This window comes from Mustela putorius, unplaced genomic scaffold, assembly GCF_011764305.1.
Source record: "Mustela putorius furo isolate JIRA1106 unplaced genomic scaffold, ASM1176430v1.1 tig00000129_pilon_pilon_pilon, whole genome shotgun sequence".
In the NCBI taxonomy this organism is placed as follows: domain Eukaryota; kingdom Metazoa; phylum Chordata; class Mammalia; order Carnivora; family Mustelidae; genus Mustela; species Mustela putorius.
Window position 1 is genome coordinate 25,321,637 of NW_025421290.1, and position 20,242 is coordinate 25,341,878.

At 41.7% G+C, this 20,242-nt stretch overlaps 1 protein-coding gene across 5 annotated transcripts in view; it reads right to left on the reverse strand.

The window, feature by feature from the left end:
* TDP1 (tyrosyl-DNA phosphodiesterase 1) overlaps positions 1-20,242 on the reverse strand; it is a 90,298-nt gene that overhangs the window by 52,506 nt on the left and 17,550 nt on the right. For all 5 annotated transcript variants that reach the window (XR_006604192.1, XM_045071350.1, XM_004739070.3 and 2 more), the window contains 7 exons: positions 19,323-19,415; positions 15,864-16,031; positions 15,337-15,415; positions 13,065-13,244; positions 12,207-12,255; positions 9,940-10,006; positions 8,268-8,375 (listed from right to left, as the gene is read on the reverse strand). Coding sequence is in view for 4 of the 5 variants with exons in the window: in XM_045071350.1 (XP_044927285.1) it covers positions 8,268-8,375; positions 9,940-10,006; positions 12,207-12,255; positions 13,065-13,244; positions 15,337-15,415; positions 15,864-16,031; positions 19,323-19,415 (744 nt within the window). In the remaining variant the exon portion in view is untranslated. The remainder of the gene's footprint in view (positions 1-8,267; positions 8,376-9,939; positions 10,007-12,206; positions 12,256-13,064; positions 13,245-15,336; positions 15,416-15,863; positions 16,032-19,322; positions 19,416-20,242) is intronic.

Sequence of the window (20,242 nt, forward strand, 5' to 3'; positions counted from 1 at the left end):
ACTTCTTCTTCTACCCACTTAAGCCTCCATGTTGCATCACCACTTCCTCATATCAGGGAGATCATATGATAGTTGTCTTTCTCTGCTTGACTTATTTCGCTAAGCATGATACGCTCTAGTTCCATCCATGTTGTTGCAAATGGCAAGATTTCATTTCTTTTGATGGCTGCATAGTATTCCATTGTGTATATATACCACATCTTCTTGATCCATTCATCTGTTGATGGACATCTAGGTTCTTTCCATAGTTTGGCTATTGTGGACATTGCTGCTATAAACATTCGGGTGCATGTGCCCCTTTGGATCACTACATTTGTATCTTTAGGGTAAATACCCAATAGTGCAATTGCTGGATGTTGAAAATAGAACTGCCAAACTTCTGAGTACAACAGACAATTCCATGTGACACTCTCACCATAAGTCAATTTGCACTCAAAGTGACCGTTCTCCCACTAAAACAGTTCCATTTCCCAACTTCCATATGGATGACAATGACCACTCCCATCTCCCACTACACCCCAAACATAGGAAGCATGTGAAGCACCTTCCACATTCACTTCTGCACAAAGTCTAGGCAGCACTTTGACGATCACAGCCTCAATCCTGGACACCACTAGCTTCCTTGTTAACAAATTGTTACTGACCACCCCTACATGTCAGGTGTGGAGGGAGACATGTCACACTGACAGGGAAAGAAAAGTGACCAAGCAGGAGGCCCAGAATGTTATGGAAGGCGCCAGTTAAGGAAGCAAGGAGAGTCTCCATCATGTTGAGTTGAGACCTGAAGGACAGTTCAGGCCTTGCTGGGTGAAAATCTATGTATGTAGAATACTCAAAATTATTACAATTGCAATTAAATAACTGCAATTAAACTACAAGTTGTTTATAAAACCGCTTCTGTTCTAACATAAATGCCTGGAGAGCAAGAACTGCACTTTCGCTTATCCTTCTATCCCTGTGCCTGGAGTTGGCAGATTTGCCCACAGTGTGCAGATACTTGGTGCGTAATGGAGAGAGTCCTCAGCTCTGTAGTCCTATTCCTTGTCTGTGGAAGGGACACAACCACCTCACAGGCTCCTGTGCTGGCTAAATGAAACAACACAGGGAAAGTGCTAGAACTTTCCACATGACAGCTGCTCAATGAAGGTTAAGTCTCTCTCTTGCCCCTTTCTTATCCCCACAGAGCAGAAGTAACTTTTTTTTTTGAAGATTTTATTTATTTGACAGAGCAATCCCAAGTAGGCAGAGAGGCAGGCAGAGAGAGAGAGAGAGAGAGAGGGAAGCAGGCTCCCTGCTGAGCAGAGAGCCCGATGTGGGGCTCCTTGATCCCAAAACGCTGAGATCATGACCCGAGCAGAAAGCAGAGCTTTAACCTACTAAGCCACTCAGGCGCCTCAGAAATAACTTTTTAAAAGTCTCCGACCCAGGGACTGACATTTCACTGAAGATTCTCCAAGGTGATTAGAAGTCTCAGGACAGGGCGCCTGGGTGGGCTCAGTGGGTTAAAGCCTCTTCAGTTAATAAACTTGGCGAAGTTTATTAATTCATAAATGTTAAGGGGATGAACTAAAATTTGGATTTGGGTCTGTATAACTCCAAACCCATGCTCTTCCCACCATCCTGACTGCCCTTCCTCAAGAGAGATTTTGGGGTATGTGCTCTACAGACAGTACCACCCCTCATTCACAGAGCCCATACCCACCTGCTCTTCCCCACAAATGCTCACCTTTGCTATCTAAGTGGCCATAATTTCTCCTTGCTTCCCAGCTGGCCCACAAGCAGCTACTCATTTCCCACAATCCACTCACCACCCAACAGCCTGGATTATCTTTAAAAGACACGTATCAGATGTCCTTCCACTGTTCAACTCTCAAATGACTTCCACAGCACTTAGAATAAAACTCTTATTCTGGCCTTTAAGGCCCTGTATGCTCTGGCCTGGCTTCTGCATGGCTGCACTGGGCTGTTCCAATGTTCCACACACTCCACAACTGAGGGCCTAACCCCACCTTTAGGTCAAGCAGACCCCTGTTCCCTCCAGACATACTCTAACATCACCCCATTTTGTTGTTTCCAGTCCTCGTCTGCTATTGCACGCTCACTCGTTTGTATACAGTCGGCCTCTCCCACCCTGCTCAAGCTAAAATGAAAGCTATTAGGACAGGTTCTCTGTCGCTCTTGTTCCCCACAGTATGAGCAGTGCCTGACACAGGGCGGGTCTTGCTGGGCACATCGCTCATGGTCTCAAGCTTTCAGTGAAAATACAGCGTCTTGAGCTCCATACGGCTTTACTAGTGTCCTGAGTGTTTAACAATAATTGCGTTCCATTTAATTCTTGCTACTCACAACCCAGACTTCTTGAAGGAAGAAATGGAGGTCATACTGTGTCACCCTGTGTTCTCTCTGCCTGGCATACCACTGGCATTCAAGAAATGCACTCTGAATATTATGGCTACTTAAGAGGATGACTTGGTACCAGACCTGCATGAGCTGATCACTGGTTACTGGGACAGAGTAAAGCAAGTAAACACTGGCGCACAAACTGAACAGGGAAGTTGTTTCAAAGGCCCTTCAAAGCAAGGGTACTAGTGTTATAAGCAGCACCACACATCCTTTAACAGTTGTACATTTTGAAGATTAGAGACAGAGAGTGCGTGCAAGTGAGTGTGCAAGCGAGGGAAGGGCAGAGGGAGAGAGAGACTCCAGCAGACTCCCCGCAGATGGAGAAGTTCCACTCGGGGCTCAATCTTCTGACCGTGGTGTCATGACCTGAGCCAAAAATCAAGAGTCAGACGCTCAAGTGAGTGAGCCACCCAGATGTCCCTGCTGTAAATTTTAAACTGGGCCTTTGAGGAAACAGAATTTGGACTCTTTGAGAGAGGAGGGGCAGCATGTGTTAGGCAGGTGTGTTTCATAACATGATGTGGGAGCACAGAAGAGAGGGCCCTGCCTGGGACACAGTGTTTTAAAGAAACAACAGATACGTGTGCATAAAGGGTTGATAAAAATGCTCTCATTCCAGTGGCTGAGAAGGTCACACACAGTGGTCATACTACACTGTCACTAGTAACTTTAGCGCCTGTATTACGATTTTACTTCCATTTCTAGTTCTTTCACTATACTTTCTTGCAACAAACTTACACTGTGGACTTCTTGTAGCCTGGGGAGCACATCACTGAGTGTGGCCCCTCACTCACCCTTACAGCTGCTGTGCACATAAGGGATCTGAGGTTTGGATCCAGATCCTTTCATAAACTTCTCTGCAAGAAGAGACAAGACAATGATGTAGGAGCTACAGGCTCCAGTGGTGGAACCTTCATCAGTGCTCTAAGGATGTGGACGAGAGAGAAGTTGGCAGGAGGGTGGCAGAGTCCCCAAGAGAGGACACCAGACCTGAGGCAATTCTTGGGAGGTGGGCAGCAACTGGAAAGGCAGAAAGTAAAGACAGAGGGATCAGGAGAGGGCTGCTGGTAGGGTGATTACTGGGGCACAGGAAGTTGCTTCTGGTAGTTCATGTTAGAGAACAAAGAATAAGAAAGGAGGAAATGGTATGATTAGGGTCACAATGCCAAGGAGATCTCTAGATACTAGTACACAGGAAGTGGGGGGAACCTGAACATGAGACAGTGAGAAAAATTCATGCTTCTGAAAGGTGAATGGGCATCAACAACTAGGAAAGGAAAGGTGGCCTGGGAAGTGGACCCTCTGAGTGATGGGATGGCAGAGAGGCAATCACTTCACAAGTCCAGGCAGTACCTGACTCGGTAATTTCATATATCAGAAAAGTAACGTCTGAGAGACTTTAAGGATGAACAGGCTTTGATTATCCTCCAAAGCATCCACATGCCCAACTCAAGCACAGAATCACTCCCTTCCTGTTTTAATTACTTCTGTGTCTGGCTTCTAACATCGAACACAAGATTTAGGTAGTGCCTTTAAGAAGCTTCTTATTATTTTTAAAAAGATATTATTCATCAGCAACTGCACACACACACATGCACACGAGGATGGGGAGAGGCAGGCAGAGGGAGAAGCAAGCTCCCGGCTGAGCAAGGAGCCCAGTGCAAGACTTGAGCCCAGGACTCTGGGATCATGATGGGAGCTGAAGGCAGGCGCTTAAATGACAGAGTCACCCAGGTGTCCTGATGCTTATGTTTTTATCCCGAGTGCCCCGCATTCACAAGAGGAAGGACTGCAGAAAATGCTGCAGAATGCTCAAAGGAAGGAATAGCAAGAGGATGGCTGGGCTGTAAGCCTGAGGATAAAAGAGGGGGCAGGTGCCACCAGGGTCAAGATAGATGTTAGGAAGGAAATATCCTTCTACATAAGAGCTCAGTTTGGGATGTTCTGACTTGGAGAGAAGGTGGCAAACCAAGAAACAAAATGGAGTTCCTGGTAGATGTCTCTTATTTTGGATCTACAGCTTTCCTTATTGTAGAAGGGCTGAGAATGGGCTCTAAGTATTTTCTAAATTATTACTTCAGTTATGTCAGACATACCTCAATACGGGGATGCTATGTGGATTTTTCTTTTTTTTCATATCACAATCAAAGTATAGTGATGCAGTTTCTTTTGACTGGTCTTCACAGAAAATAGGTATACACAGAAAATAGCTGTTAAGAGTGGCATTAGAAAGCCAAAGTGAAGAGCACCAGCTGTGAAGTCAAATTCCTTGGGTTCAAATCCTGCTTCCATAACTTACTACTATTTGCCTATGGGCAGCCTACTTAACCATTCTCCAAGTTCTCATGGAGCAGCTGTGAAAACTAAATGAACACAAAAGCACTTAGAACAGTGTCTGGTATATTGAAATTGCCAAGTAATTGTTTTAATTTTTTGTATATTTTGGTAAGTTGATAGTTTTCAGTCTAGGTATTCCAGAATGAAATTAGAAGCCACAAATCCATGACAAACTTCAAATTCTTAACAAATTAACTTCTGAGTCAGAATTTAGTAATGAATAAGCAGTTATTCACAGAATACAAAACAGCAGATACGAAGTGAATAGACAGTGGACGCTTTCTGGACTTAAGAACACAGGGTGCGGGACGCCTGGGTGGCTCAGTTGGTTGGACGACTGCCTTCGGCTCAGGTCATGATCCTGGATTCCTTGGATCGAGCCCCGCATCAGGCTCCCAACTCCATGGGGAGTCTGCTTCTCTCTCTGACCTTCTCCTCGCTCATGCTCTCTCTCACTGTCTCTCTCTCAAATAAATAAATAAAATATTTAAAAAAAAAAGAACACAGGGTGCTCTGGCTTGAGAAAATCCATTCTGAAGCTTCGTGAATCTTTTTTCTCTCATTTAGCTGCAGCTTCACTCAGATGTTCCCTGAAAACCCCATGTACTTTTCCAGCTCCGTGGCCTCTGCACCCCTCTGCTCAGAGTCCCTTCCAGTCCATCTGGTTTACTCTCAGGCGTACTTCCAGCCCTACTTGCGATACCACTGCCTTACCTTTAGCAGGTCTCTGACCCATCTCGACCCCACCCCCAATACATTTCTGAGGGTGCTTTCATCAGATCCTGACACAGGTAAGCAACTAATGGACAGGGACCCATCTCTTCCTGCAGCCTCTGCATGGCACAGGGTCATGTCTTGTTCTGGATTCCCAGAGCTGAACAAATGTTGTCATTATACTCAACTACAAAAACTCTGCCTTTAGACAAGGATTACTCAGTGTTAAACTCAACCTCACTTTATGCCCTTAAAATAGGATCAATAAACACCCAACTTTAGTGAAGTACGTCCATCTTTTAACTCCACCGTGAGGAAAACGATCCCCAAATAAACAGTAAATTCAACTTTTCTAGGGACGTATAAAGAGACTCATGGCTACATTTCTCTAGGCAACAGTTTTCCCAGCAGGATAACATGACGCTAGATAAGACCACTTTTACCAAATAATTGATATATTTCTCCACATGGCTTCTCCTACATTGGTTAAAATCCTATCTGATTTTTCTCAAAGTTGGAAGTATAGCCTTCAAGTTCAGTTCAGCCTTCATGCAAAGTGTCATGATTGCAGGAAGAACCTTGACTCATACAAAAAAAAATGAATATATAATGGGTAGAGCCCTAAAACATAACCCACACTGTCAAGAGAATTCTGTCAGACCAGATTGAGAAAAATATCAAATTTAAGGTACTCAACACAAAGCAAAAGAATGGTTGTGTAAGTAAACAAACACCAAACATTTAGCCTGTGGGGTGAATGACGGCCTATTACTCAACTATTCCCAGTGGTAGCATTTCAGAATTGCAAGCAGGTAGATAATTCACCTAGGTTTACTGACTCATCATCAGGGTATACAGGAAGTGACCATCACACACAGCATCAGGATGGGGCAGATGCAATTCAAAAAGCCAGGTTTTAATACTGCAACTTAGTACAGTTTCCTTTTTACTCAATAACTTGGCTTAACAGACAATTATTGAACAGGTGAGTTGACACTGAAATGTGGTCTCTGAAAATCCAGTTCCTTTGGATTACATTCAAGGGTCCATAATATACCCCAATTTATGCACTTATTGGTTAGCTTTGTAGAAGGCTAGCTAGCATTGACAATTTCTCATCACTAAGTCAGGAATATTTAAATAATTTAGCTTTAAGTGTGTTAAAATAAAATTGGGAGAGGGACTAACAACAATCTCATACTTACCAAAGCAACTAGGGATTAAACTTGCCCAAAAGGTCAGGCCATACATTTTAGAGGTCTCTGTTCTCCCTGGCACTACCTATCTGTCTCAGGCAATGACTTCTCTACCTAGGAAATACCTAATTCAGGTCCTCACATCCAAGAAACCTCCTTCAGAAGCCAAAGTTTCTCAGGCGCCTGGGTGGCTCAGTTGGTTAAGCAACTGCCTTTGGCTCAGGTCATGATCCTGGAGCCCTGGGATTGAGTCCTGCATCGGGCTCCCAGCTCCACGGGGAGTTTGCTTTTCCCTGTGACCTTTTCCCCATCTCATGGTCTCTCTCACTCTCTTTCTCAAATAAAAAAATAAAATATTTAAAAAAAAAAAAAGAAGAAGAAGAAGCAGCAGTCAAAGTTTCTCTTTAAAAGACACACAGCAAAGAAATGTGTACCAACTCCCCTGGTCATCCTTGAGTCTTGACGGTGAAGCCCGAACTAGCATAATCCCAGCTATTATGGCCTCCAGTCCATTATGTCAGATGTATGGAGCCTTGAGCATCTCATTGAACTCTCACGACAACCCCAAAAGACCGCCACTTTTCCCAAAGAATAGGAAATAGACTTGGATTAAGTCCATTTTGCAAGTTCATAGAGCTAGTAAATGACAGAGCACCTTAAATCTTCATTACTCATCTGTATGTTTTTCCATTACACTTTCCAGTGTAGTGGAAAAAAGTTTTGTGCTTCAAAAACTTTGCAGAAGCCCACTCTTGCATCTGATGTATACCCCTAACACTGTTCACGTCACACAGTTCCTTGTCCTGAGGAGGTGAAAAGTGTAACCACTAATTTCCATAAGCTAGGGAAAGAACTTGGTTTTGTTTCTAACTGGCTTTTTTAAGAGTTTCTTTGTATTTTTAAACTTTTGTTTCAAAGTTTTTTCATTAAAGAAATTACTGTCATACCTTAATTATTACTAATGACATCAATTGTGTTACTAAATCATTAAGAGATGCCTAATGGTGTTTGGTCAAACTAGGAGTCAGTTCTCTTTTTCTAAGAGCATAGCAATATACCTTGCTATAGACACAAGAATGCTTAGTAGGTAAGGCATTTCTTATAGGCAGTAATGAAAATTCTGAAATCATAGTGTTCGTTGCGCAATTCTGAGAGTATACAACTAAATCATTAGATTGCACACTAAATAAGTAAAACTTAAAATGTTAATTATTTAATAAAGATGTTTAAGAAATACTTAAGAGACTGGATTAGCCAAATATTAATTATCTAAGAGAAAGTAATTAAGGAATACTAGTTTTACCATATCATTTTTGTTCTGTATTTACCCTGAATGTTAACTTGCCTCATTCCTACTATTGAATATTAAGTAACAACAGTAAATGCCGACTTTATACAAACCTTATAAATATCAAGACTCATAAAATCAGGCAGTGATTACAGGCACTAGAAAGGGTAAGTCATAAGACTCTTAAATAAGGCTCAGAAGACACACACACTTGAAAACTAGATGACAATTTACAAAACCACTTTTTGGAAACCCATTCGGTATTCAGAACAAGAGTTACTAACACATTTTTAAAAGTTCTTCCCATCAAGACTATAAGGATTACTTACCTTGTGACAAGGAACCAAGCAATTTGACTGAAGTCTGGAGAGGGTCTCATATATGTTTTAATATGTGGCATAGCATTGCTGCGGCCAGATGCGTCAGCCGACCATTTGCTAGTGACAGAAAAGACCCATTACTAGTAAGAAAATATAAATCTGTCAAAATCCTAGTATTAGGAAACTTCATGGAAAGCAAAATCCTGTAATCTAAACAGTACGTACATAGTTCTGTGACGGGAACTTTGGTGTTTTATTAAACTCTGCTTAGAGAGCAGGGTAATAAAGCACTGTAGCCTTTTGGTATTTATTTAGCCTCCCTCTCAACTTTTTTTGCCAATGAGACATGTATATACTCATGTCTATTACTTCTGTTGTGCTTTCAACTGCATGTTTGCATGTCTTGTCTCCTACATGGACTATGAGCTCCTTAAGAGGAGGAATCGGGCTCCCATAGTGTATTACCAAGTACAGGCTCAGGAAAAGTTTGTTCAAAGTAAGTACAAAATGGGAAAAATGCCAACAGGATGAACATTAAAACAATGTTGAAAAGCAGGATGGGGTGCCTGGGTGGCTCAGTGGGTTAAGCACCTGCCTTCAGTTCAGGTCATGATCTCAGGGTCCTGGGATCAAGCCCTGCATCGGGAATCCCTGCTCAGCAGGGAGCCTGCTTCTCCCTCTCCCTTTGCTGCTCTCCCTGTTTGTGTTCTCTTGTCAAGTAAATAAAAATCTTTTAAAAAAATGGGGGGGGCGTAACTCAGAAACACTTCAGTCCAAGGCTGACATTTACTTGCCAGTACTGCAGGAACTGAGTTCTATAGGAAAAAAGGACCTACATCATGAGGCAACCATCCTTGCTTGCAAAGGGAAGAGGCTGAGACCAAAGCTAGGATTAGGTAGACCATCCCCTCGATCATTAAATTCACTTGAATGACCTGGGAAAGGAGCTCAATATAAAGAAATATTCTCTGTAGGGAATAATCTCCCAACGGGCCCTCAAAGACACACTGAATTAGCCTGCAATCTACTAACATGCAACCTGCCTTTGTTTCCAGCCATCAAGTGTAATAAATGCCTGGAGCCAGCAGGGAAGTGCTATGGCCTAGAACATGCAGTATGCATAGTGGAACAAGAGGAGGACAAATCACAGTCTTTTCCCCTGTTCATTCAACCATATACTGAACCCTTACAACAAACCAAGTCTGAGCCCATGTCCTGAAGAAAGAGTGCTGTAGAGTCGGCCCTCAGCAAGCCCGCAGTCACGCAGGGTGTTCATGTGCAGACAGAAGAACTATAATCTGGAAATAGGAGCTAAATGCCGCTGAAACACTATGCCGTACACCTGAAATTAATGCACTCCTGTGTGTCAATTATACTCAAATAACATTTTTTTTAAAACACTGCTTACATAAATTCTAAGTTACCCATAATCATCTTTATTTTTTTTCTTTGAGTGCCAATATTTAAATACAAACCTCACAGATCAGATTCATTCTTTGGTATTAAAAACCTATTTCAAATAATGTTCAAAACCTTGTTTTAAGTTATTTCCATCACTAACATATGTCGATGAAAAAATACAGCTGTATTATATAAGGTTCTTTTTTAAAAGAACAGACTGACATAAATAACATTCTTATTCCTAAAGAAGCAATAGCAGCATTCTAAACCAATTACTTACTGAAAATAGGAATGGAGCCAATTCTGTTTTTCGGCTGTCTGGATGCTATAGGGAAGAGAGCCCCCAGCTTTTAAAAGAAAAAAACAAGTATTATAGAAAATAATTTTAGGATCTTTCATTAAGAATCTACAGTAAACACTGAAAAAACAATACCACTTCCTATTTCGTCTTATGAAATGGTTCTTTGAAAGAAAAAGTCTACACTTGTATTAGGTATGTTCCATTATGGGGTTTCCTTACTTAGGGATACATGTTAAATGGTACATGTTTACAATCTGAAAAGAGGCACTATTTAATCACTCAGAGGTGGTAATTTACATATCAATAACAGCACAGATTCGAAGGTTTTTGAAAAACTGCATTAAGAACTCTGGCCGAGGGGCGCCTGGGTGGCTCAGTGGGTTAGAGCCTCTGCCTTTGGCTCGGGTCATGGTCTCGGAGTCCTGGGATCAAGCCCCACATTGGGCTCTCTGCTTGGCGGAGAGCCTGCTTCCCTTCCTCTTTCTCTGCCTACTTGTGATCTCTGTCTGTCAAATAAATAAATAAAATCTAAAAAAAAAAAAGAACTCTGGCCTATCCTACAGTTCTCATGCAGGTGGTCTGGAGCATCTCCATTTTTGCCCAAGAGCAGGATACCTGGGAAGGCACACTAAGATGAAAACTCAGTCCTCCTGCTTCCTTTACCTCTTATTTTCTAATATTTCCAAACAGAGTTTGTATTAGCTAAACATTCTTACAGACGGAATAGTCATCACTAAATTTAAGTTAAAATGTACAGGGGCACCTGGGTGGTAGTTGGTTAAGCGTCTGACTTGGTTTTAGCTCCAGTCATGATCTCAGGGTCATGAGACTAGGGCCTGTGTTGGGCTCCATGCTCAACAGGGAGTGTGCCTAAGATTCTTGCTCTCTCTCCCCTTCCCTCTCCTCCTCCTGTTGTCTCTCTCAAATATATAAATCTTAAAAAAAAAAAAAAAGTCCGGTAAACAGTTGTTTTTAAAAAGTAATTCTAAATGCCATATTCCTGCATAGAAAGTAGAGATACAGTTCCAAGTGGAAACACAATTAGTAGCCAGTTTTTGTTCATCTTTGAAAGGAGGAAAAGTTCTATTGCAGATTCACCAGTGAATTTCTAAACACATGTTGGAACCTCTCCATAAATAATCTATATCCAAAAAGGGCTTTAAATTTCTGAATCATCATAAGGTATGTCGTATCCTCTACTGCAAATAACTTAAAAACGTATTCAGAGCCAGTTATGAAATAGTTTTATGGAAAATACCTTGTTCTTCCCCATTAAAAAGTACATTTTGAATGAATCTGGTCTAACAGCAGAGGAGAAAGGAAAAGACAAAAACCAACTAAAACCTAAAACATCACCATGTCTCAAGCCTCAGCGAAATAATTTTGGCTTTGCCATTAGGTAGCAACAAATGGGCTGATACGTTATACTCCAAGCCTTAACCAAGTTATTTCTGGCAGGGTCACCTGTGGTTTGACAAGCAATAAATGGACCAAATTAGTCTAATTCAAAGCATTCTGCTTCTAGCCACGAGCAAATGCCAATCAGATTTCCTTTTTCCAGAGACAAAACCTGCTTGAGTTTTTGGTTATTGCCTCCTGAATGTGCTATCTGGAGGGCTGCTGGATTCCAAATATAAGTTCAGTGTCCAGCACTGTAAAAGGAAAATAGCGAACAAAGTTGAAAGCTGCCTACAAAATCATCCTAGGCATTTATAGACGAAGTGCTTTAGAAAGCTCAAGTATCAACTAGGCAACATCAAGATTAAGCAGAATTCTGGACCTTAAATATATCTGTGATTCAAATCTGGAAGAACCACACTGAGCCACAGACACGAGCAAGAAGATACGGAGAGAGAGATCAGAGAAAGGCACGTTAGAATTATCTGGAAAGGCAGAACGCAACAGGGAAGGTGGTTTTATTCGGACATCTTGTCTGGACAACGGACCCACTTTTGGCAGAGGGACCACCTTAACTTGTGGAAATCAGAACAAGTCCTCACAGTGTTACTGTGAGGATTCAGTAACATACTAAAATTGCCCAAAAGCATGGAACCATCTTTGGAACTAGTACTACTCAATATTACCTATTTCCATCATTAGCCAGTTAAGGGAAAATATGTTCCAAATTTGTAACCAGTTCTTTTCTCAAGGAGAATGACATTCTTATTACTTGTTTAAAAAAGTTTACCAGGGCATTTATGAAAGATACACCAAAAAATGCAACTGAGACAGTCTCCCACAGTTACCTGGATATCCTTCTAAGCTGGTTCGCACATTTTCCACAGAAGGATAGATCTAAAAATAAATGAAAAAAATTTCAAAAAAAGGAAAAATACAAAATAACAGTCAAATTGTACCATGTTAAAGAAACTTCTTAAAAGGAATGTTTTTAAGATGAAAATCTCAATTGGAAAGATTTCATTTAGGGAACGCCTGGGTGGCTCAGTCAGTTAGGCATCTGCTTTTGGCTCAGGTCAAGATCCCAGGGTCCTGGGACCAAGTCCCACAATGAGCTTCCTGCTCAGCAGGGAGCCTCCTTCTCCCTCTGCCTGCTGCTCCCCAACTTGTGTACTCTCTGACAAATAATATCTTTAAGTCATTTTAAAACTTAGAAAATATAGTTTAAATTTTAAGAATTTCCATCTTATGAAAAAATGTAACTTCTAGTAACTACAGGAAGTAGATATATTCAATGAAAAACCAATTTGAGTTTCTCCCTCAAAAATGCCAAATTAACCCTGAGTTCAATGCAAAATTAATTTTTTTTTTGCAAAATTAATTATCAATTCAAAAGTCTCTAATAATGTTCTGAGCTAATGCTTTACCAAATATTTTTTTCTTTGGCTTGAGAACCAGAAGGAAGGAATGTAAAAATCCCAGACTAGTGTGTGGCTGAAATGGAGCCCCACCCTCCCAGCAGAGGGCACCACCCTCCCAGCACCAGAGGATACAAGGGTCACATGATCACACACGATGATGCTAATGCACTGCTGTTTCCATGCAAGAATCATGGACTAAAACCTCTATGAGAGGGAGGATGGATTTTCATGCTTCTCCAGGACTAGAGATTAAACATGATTATGTGAAGCAGGAAGGGCACTCACCAGATGAAGACGGACGGCACTTCTTCCTGGGGTCCGACTTTCCTTCCCCAGCGTCACCAAGCTTTCTTTAAACTCAGAACACAACCATTTTGAGTCATCAGCTCCCATAGACCCAATGCTTGAGAACTGCCCTACTATGGGCCAGGACTCCCCTTTAGGAGTGGCATGCTCTTTCAGTAGCTGTGAACAGAAAAGCTTTAACAACTCAGAACCGGGTTCTGTCCTAGGAACCCATAATCAACAAAAAATGCTGAAAATATTACATATCAATTTCATACTCACTTTTTCTTCTTTGGAAAATGTTGCTTAAATACTAAAAATATTTTAATGGGATAGGTGGACAGAAGTATTCTTCTAAAATTCTTTGATTTGTATTAAAGCAAAACCAATTTTTTTTTAAAAAAGATCCCTTTTGGTAGGAATGCCAGATAAACCACTGATCTGCCATACGGAATGAGATTTTGCCTTGAAATAATTGTTAATACCTAACAAAAAAATACAAACTATTGTATATATCATTTGAAAGAGATTTCACACTTGGGCTCCATGTAGTGATGCTCTAAAAAAATTAAAGAGTGTTTTTATGTATATATACAGAGCACCCTATGCACTGCAGGAGCCTGATCTGCATTTCCTGCTTTTATAATTATGCAAAGCTGCAGAAACAATTCAAAAATATTTGGAAATTTTATCTACTTAAACAAGTACTGAGTGTCTACTTCCAAGAGGCTGAAGAAAAATAAGCCGCAGCAGCTCCCAATGAAGATCATATTCTGACTGATGGATTATTTAGTTTCATAAGTATTATTTTTCTTAACACAGCTTAGGCATTAATATTATAAACGTGGTTACCAAAAATCCTAGTTTTCAGTTTCCGCCCTTCTGCAGCACGGTGTAAGAAACAGGACTGAGGGGCGCCTGGGTGGCTCAGTTGGTTAAGCAGCTGCCTTCGGCTCAGGTCATGATCCCAGTGCCCTGGGATTGAGTCCCACATCGGGCTCCTTGCTCGGCAGGGAGCCTGCTTCTCCCTCTGCCTCTGCCTGCCATTCTGTCTGCTTGTGCTTACTCTCTCCCTCACTCTCTCTGACAAATAAATAAATAAATAAATAAATAAATAAATAAAAAAAAAAAAAGAAAGAAAGAAACAGGACCGAGCTGACGGCTATAAGACCCAGTTTCTGTTCTGGTGCTCGACCTCTGATCTGCTACAAGGTCCTGGACATGTCCCTGGGCTTCCATTTACAGGTCAGTGAAAGACCAGTCTGACCATTCCTGTCTTCCCTAGAAGGAAGCTGTGATGCAGCAGGTGTGTGGGAGAAGTGGTCTGGAAACCAAGATGCTCTTTTCCCTCCAGGAAGACTGATTCTACACACTATGTGCTAGCATCTAGCCTTTCTCAACCATCAGGCCACAAACTGACAGCCACCAACCAGCACACTGAAGGCTCAACAAGTGCCCCCTTGCCCTCTCTAGTTCACTTAATCCTTATGCAATTTTGTGAGTGAAGTACTGTTATTATGCCTGTTTTATAGAGGAGAGGCAGGTCACATGACTTATAAACAGGAGAGGATTTGAACCCTTGTATGAGAATCTGCCTCCAAGCTATCCACTCAGCCTGTGTGCTCTAATGCCTTCTTTAGGTCATGACATGAGGATATTACCTTCTACATTCTACCTGCTTTCAACAGCTGCGGTCTCAATTCAAAAAAGGAAATTAAGTTTCATTAACCAAGAGTAATTCTTACATGACCAGTACTTCACAGAAAAAGGTAAAGTTTTTAGGAGAGCCACTTGGGAAATTAGTGCCATTAATGGGTCTCCTAAACAGAGATGAAGAAAACCATAATCTTGAACTTGCTTGTTTCAATTTGTTAAGACTTTTCTTTGTTCATTTTCATACCAGCAGCAAAGACTGCTTTTGTAATAATTCTTAAAGGCTCTGGTTAGTAAACAAAATACATCCTAGCACAGTTGTAGCCTTTACTCAATAGTATTTTTCTGTTCTTTGTTGAATTTGTATGTTAAAAATCCTTCAGATTTTTTCCCTTCAGAAATCAAAAGCAACAATAGCTGCATGAATGAGAAATCTAAGAAATAAAGTAACTAAAAAAGTCTTTATACTTCTGCCATTTAGAGCAATGTATACCTCAAAAAGGCAAAACACTAAAAATTACTGAAAACTATTATCGAGCATGCTGTTCACCCACAATTGTGCTATTATGAAGCTGCCATCCAAATATATTATGAAAAATATACACTAAAATTCTGTTACCTTTCTAAGTCTAAAATGTCCCCAATTATCTTTTTGACTTCCTTGAAAGCGTCCTGGGGTTGATCCAATAAGATAAACACTAAGAGAACATAAAACACAAGTTATAGAAAAGAGTGATGTGATTCGTGGACCCCCAAATAACAAAATACACACAAAAACTAATGTTATCATGAGATGTTCTAAGAGACCACCTACTTTCTTGAGATGCCTCCTCAGGACAATAACTGACACTCATTTTCAAGCACATCAAATCACGGTGGAACACTCACAAGGGTAAGGTACCAGCAGTGAAACTGTAGCTTCAGGAGTACTCCAAAAGGAGGCTTATGATGAGCAGGAAGATTACTGGCCTCCACTTTAGCCCCTCAGATCTAGGAGAGGCAGATAGTGAGAGAATGTGCTCTCACGTTATGAGGGACAGCCAGATATCATTCCACCTCCTTCCAAGGCTCCTGCACTGCTGCTACGGTACGGCTCTCAAGGTATTCACCGGCTTTAAGAATCCCGAATTGCTAAGTAACACATACTTGGTTTCAGACAAATCATGTTTGTGGATGGTATCTATCCACTCCTTGAGTGAAGGAGCATTATAAGCCGTCAAGTAGCTGATGAGATCGGCTTTAAAATGTGTTGTTGATTCTCCAGATCTGTGGGTTCCATGGATAATTTGTGGGTATAAGGGGCTCAACCATATTCTGGAATAGAAAAACAAAACAACAACAACAACAACAAAACAGTCAGGAAAGCAACTGATCACCATGATACCTCTGCGGACTACACATTCACCCTAAGGAAGAGGTGAATCGCACTTGGTGTCCACATGGTAAGTGCATCGTTAGGGAACATAAGCATAAATCCCATCGCACCACTCCAATGGCTTCCACAATATTCAGAATGATTTTTCAATACCTCACCATGAATGTAGGACCCTGCCTCTGCCCATTTCTCACAACTCAATGCTCTATGCTCCCTCTTTGGCCACACCTTCCTTATTCTTTACCCCCGCCCCCTACCTCCACACTGCTAAGACCCCACGACAATACCTAATAGCTGTATGCCTAATGGTCACAGCAAATCCATACCACCTGTAGCAACTCCAGCAAGCTACCCCCATGTAGCTCTTCAGATAAGAAAAATGTATATACAAAGAAAAATGTATATACAAAAATGTATATACTAAGAAAAATGTATATACAAATCTATTTACAATAAACTCATTTTCATGAGGTATATGCTATAGCAGCATGAAATCTTTTCATATTCTGTACTTTCCTGGTGCCTGCAAAGAGCAGATATCACACTTAATGCTATTACATTTACTAACCGCACACTTTCAAACAACCTAGTAAGCAATGTATTAAAGTTATCTTTCATTTCACTGATTCTCCGCAAAGGAGGGTAGTACCCTTCACCTAAACTTCTATGCACCCACAAGTGGGAAAAGCGTACCTAAACCCCATCCCTCTATGACATGCTCCATGACAGATCACAAAGAAATATCGTTTCAAACCTCGTGCTCAGTTTCAGCTGCAAAATTGCCCGGGCCAGCAGTCCTGCATCACAGGGTGTGTGCGCCTCACACTTGAGATAATGAGCAATGTCAGGCTTAACCAAGCGCTAAAGACGTATTTGCTGTCACCAGCTTTCTGCTTCTGTGGCTACCCCCCTGCAGTTCTACCTGTTAAGCCCAAAGACAAACTGCCCAATTCCTCTTTCACCTGGCACCCCGCAAAGGAGACTGGGGAGATGCAGGCCACCAGGGCAGGAAGCATCCAGAATTGCAAGGATCCTGCCCATACATCTTCTGAACTCTGCACACATATCTAGCAGGGTGGCATGTCACACCTTTCCTTCCCATCTTGAAGAGACCCCTTGGACAAGGGGTAACGTGTGAAGAGGACTACAGCGCAGGTTCTGGGGCCAGATCTGCTCCTAACTGGCTGTGTCCTTTGGGGCCAGCCCAACGAGCTCTGTGAGCACCTGGCGCTCTACATGAGTAACGAGCACACCGGGCTGGACGGATGTGTCAGTCTCTCCCTCACACATAGCAATTCAAAGCTCACAGGCTGCTGGGCTCCTCCTGATTAAAGGCTCCCTCCCATCAGCGTCTGGATGAGGAACAGGACAGACGACAACTTTCTAAACCAGGATACGGAGATGTGAGGTGTTTTTAGCACTTGACAAAGTAAAATGTGTAATTAGCGTGGGCCAAATAATTTTCAAAGTGAGAAATTAACAGGCAGACCGAGCAGCAGCTAAAAAGGATGGCTGAAAGGCTTGTACAGCAGACCAGGACCAGCAGAGCATAACTAGTGGACCAATCGTGAAAATTACACCAAAGGACTATTTTTAAACATTTAAAAAATTATAACCCACAACACAAAAATGCAAATTTGGGATTAGAATCTAGACTCGCTGTGAGATAACAGTACAACAGTACCCTACTTGAGGGTGGCTGGCAAAGGGAAGTTGGAGATTTCATACCCTCCATACTTAAAGTTTGAAACCATGTGCCAACTTAAAGGAGCATGGCTCAAGCTCCTAACTACAGATAGAGCTGGGGGCTAGGGGTGGGACTCTTTGAGCCACGTAAGAATCAGTGCCAACTTGATAAACTCCATAAGACTCATGAGTTTCAAAACCCAACCATGCAGCTAAGCAGCTCTAGGAGTAGCAAAGGTGTAGTTAACTCAGTTCTGTTGCTCAAGAGTCCTCCTGTGGCTGAGGCTTTTCAGACAGCGGTGATCCCACCCATCCTGAACCAGCTGGAATTCAATGCATTTTGAGAAGCAGCGGGACACTTGAAAACTGGAACATGTTTACAGAACAACTACCAGGCACTGTGGGTGAGGCTCTAAGTCCCTTGCTATGCTGGGGAAAGGGAAGAGAGAGAGCTAGAGATGTCGGGCTCAGGGAAAAGCCTGCCTTTCAAGCTGGAAGGGCTGTCTGAAGGGAGAAGGGGTACCCTTGTTCTATACAGCAGTGGAATCAAATCAAGCCCACAGGACAGAGGCTAGAAGGTCCTGTATTTCAGGTTAACGTAAGGTATGACCTGGGCTCTGCTAACATGCTCTGAAATTAAGAGTTCTAGCCCAGCCTAGGCAGTGACAGGGAGAGTAAGGCAGGGAGGAGGAGAGTGGAGAATACGGGAACTGTGAAAGATGAGGAGGAATGCTTGAGTTTCTTCTAATCCCGGAGAACGCAGAGATGTACACAATGGCTTAAAAAAGGGAAATGAAAGCCAGCCAGAATGAAGAGCCTACCAATTGGGAAAACACTGCTTAAAACTTGATTTAAGCAAATCTCTAAAACAAAAAAACCCCCAGCCCCTCTTCTTAAAAGGACTCAAAGACTAGATCTGGAGTAAGTATACTGAGGACAAAGGATTAGTAATTAAAAAAAGCATGAAAAAATTTCAAATTCAATTTTTCTCTTGGCGATTCATGACCATATGAACATATCAACGGCTCTAAAAATACATCAGATTTCTTTTATGGAAAAATAAACTGAGGATGACAGGAAGTTTTTAACAGATGATTAACCACTAAGTTCCCCTTCACTACCATTTGGGAAATGGCAAGCCAAAGTACAGTGGGTACCGGGCCAAGTTACTGATGGGTCTCACCAAAAAATGGGTTCAGACCTTTCATTTTACACCCCTCTCCTGCCTCAGATCCTTTGCATATGCTGTTCCCTGCGCTTGGCTGTAGAGTATGTATAATCCTGTTTTTGTAAGAGCTAATGAAAAAAGGTCCTTCTGTTTACACATACAATAGTCACAGATGTGTATGTACTAAACTGTTAGCACTTGTTATTTCAAGAGGGTGGGCCTGGGGGGTGAGGGGTGCAACAAAATACTTTTTCTGTGTAGGTCTCTTCTCTATGCCACATGTGAGGGGTTTTGTTTTTTGTTTTGTTCTAACAATATAAGAGAAAGGGAATGCCACCCATAGCCACTGCTGTGTAGGAAACAGAAGCCTACAAACCCCTGAGTTTTCTGGTGCCAGTCAGCATGGATGAGGTTGGAGGTGTGTATGACAACACGGAGGCCTTCTTCATACAGCAGTAACATCATTTTCCTTTAATAACAAAGAGAAGAACAAAAGCATTAACATTACTTTTAAAATATGTACTGTTTTTCCAGTGCAAATACCATCAGCTGAAGGAGTGCTTAGACCATTCTAATACTCTTTTAACATTTACAATCCTCATTTCTTCTACACATTAAAATCAAAGTCCATTTTAGTGATAGGCAGAAAACCACCTTCCAAAATGCTCTGAGTATCAGTAAACCAACTTTGGCCTCATCCTGCCTGCAGGGCCAAGCCTGACACTTTGAGCCCTTACCCTAAGCTGTTATCCGCTACTGTTCAGGACCATTGGAAACCTTCTTGTCCAGTGTTTTTTGAAGTACGATCACAACCTCTTGCTATATCATGGCTAGCATTTTTTTTTTTTTTAATGGCTAGCATTTTTTAAGAAGTTACAATAAAGGGGCGCCTGGGTGGCTCAGTTAGTTAAGCATCAAACTCTTGATTTTGGCTCTGGTCACTATCTCAGGGTTGTGAGATCAAGCACCATGTCAGACTCTGTGCTCAACAGAGAGTCTGCTTGAATTCTCTCTCCCTCTGCCCCTCCTGCTTATGCTCTCTCTCAGAAATAGATAAATCTTAAAGAAAGAAAAAAGTTGCAAGAAAGTATAAAAACTCAAAAATATATTGTAGACATTTAAATAGCTAGTTTTAGCATATGAGTATGGACAAATAGACTGAAGTGTACATTGTATTTTTTAATGTGAGTTGCAGTTTAGAGAAATTTGAAAATGCTTCACTATCCTAAGACTGATCTTTTCTTATACTCCACAAATGCCACACTAATCACTAATGTGTACCTTGCCTTGAAATAA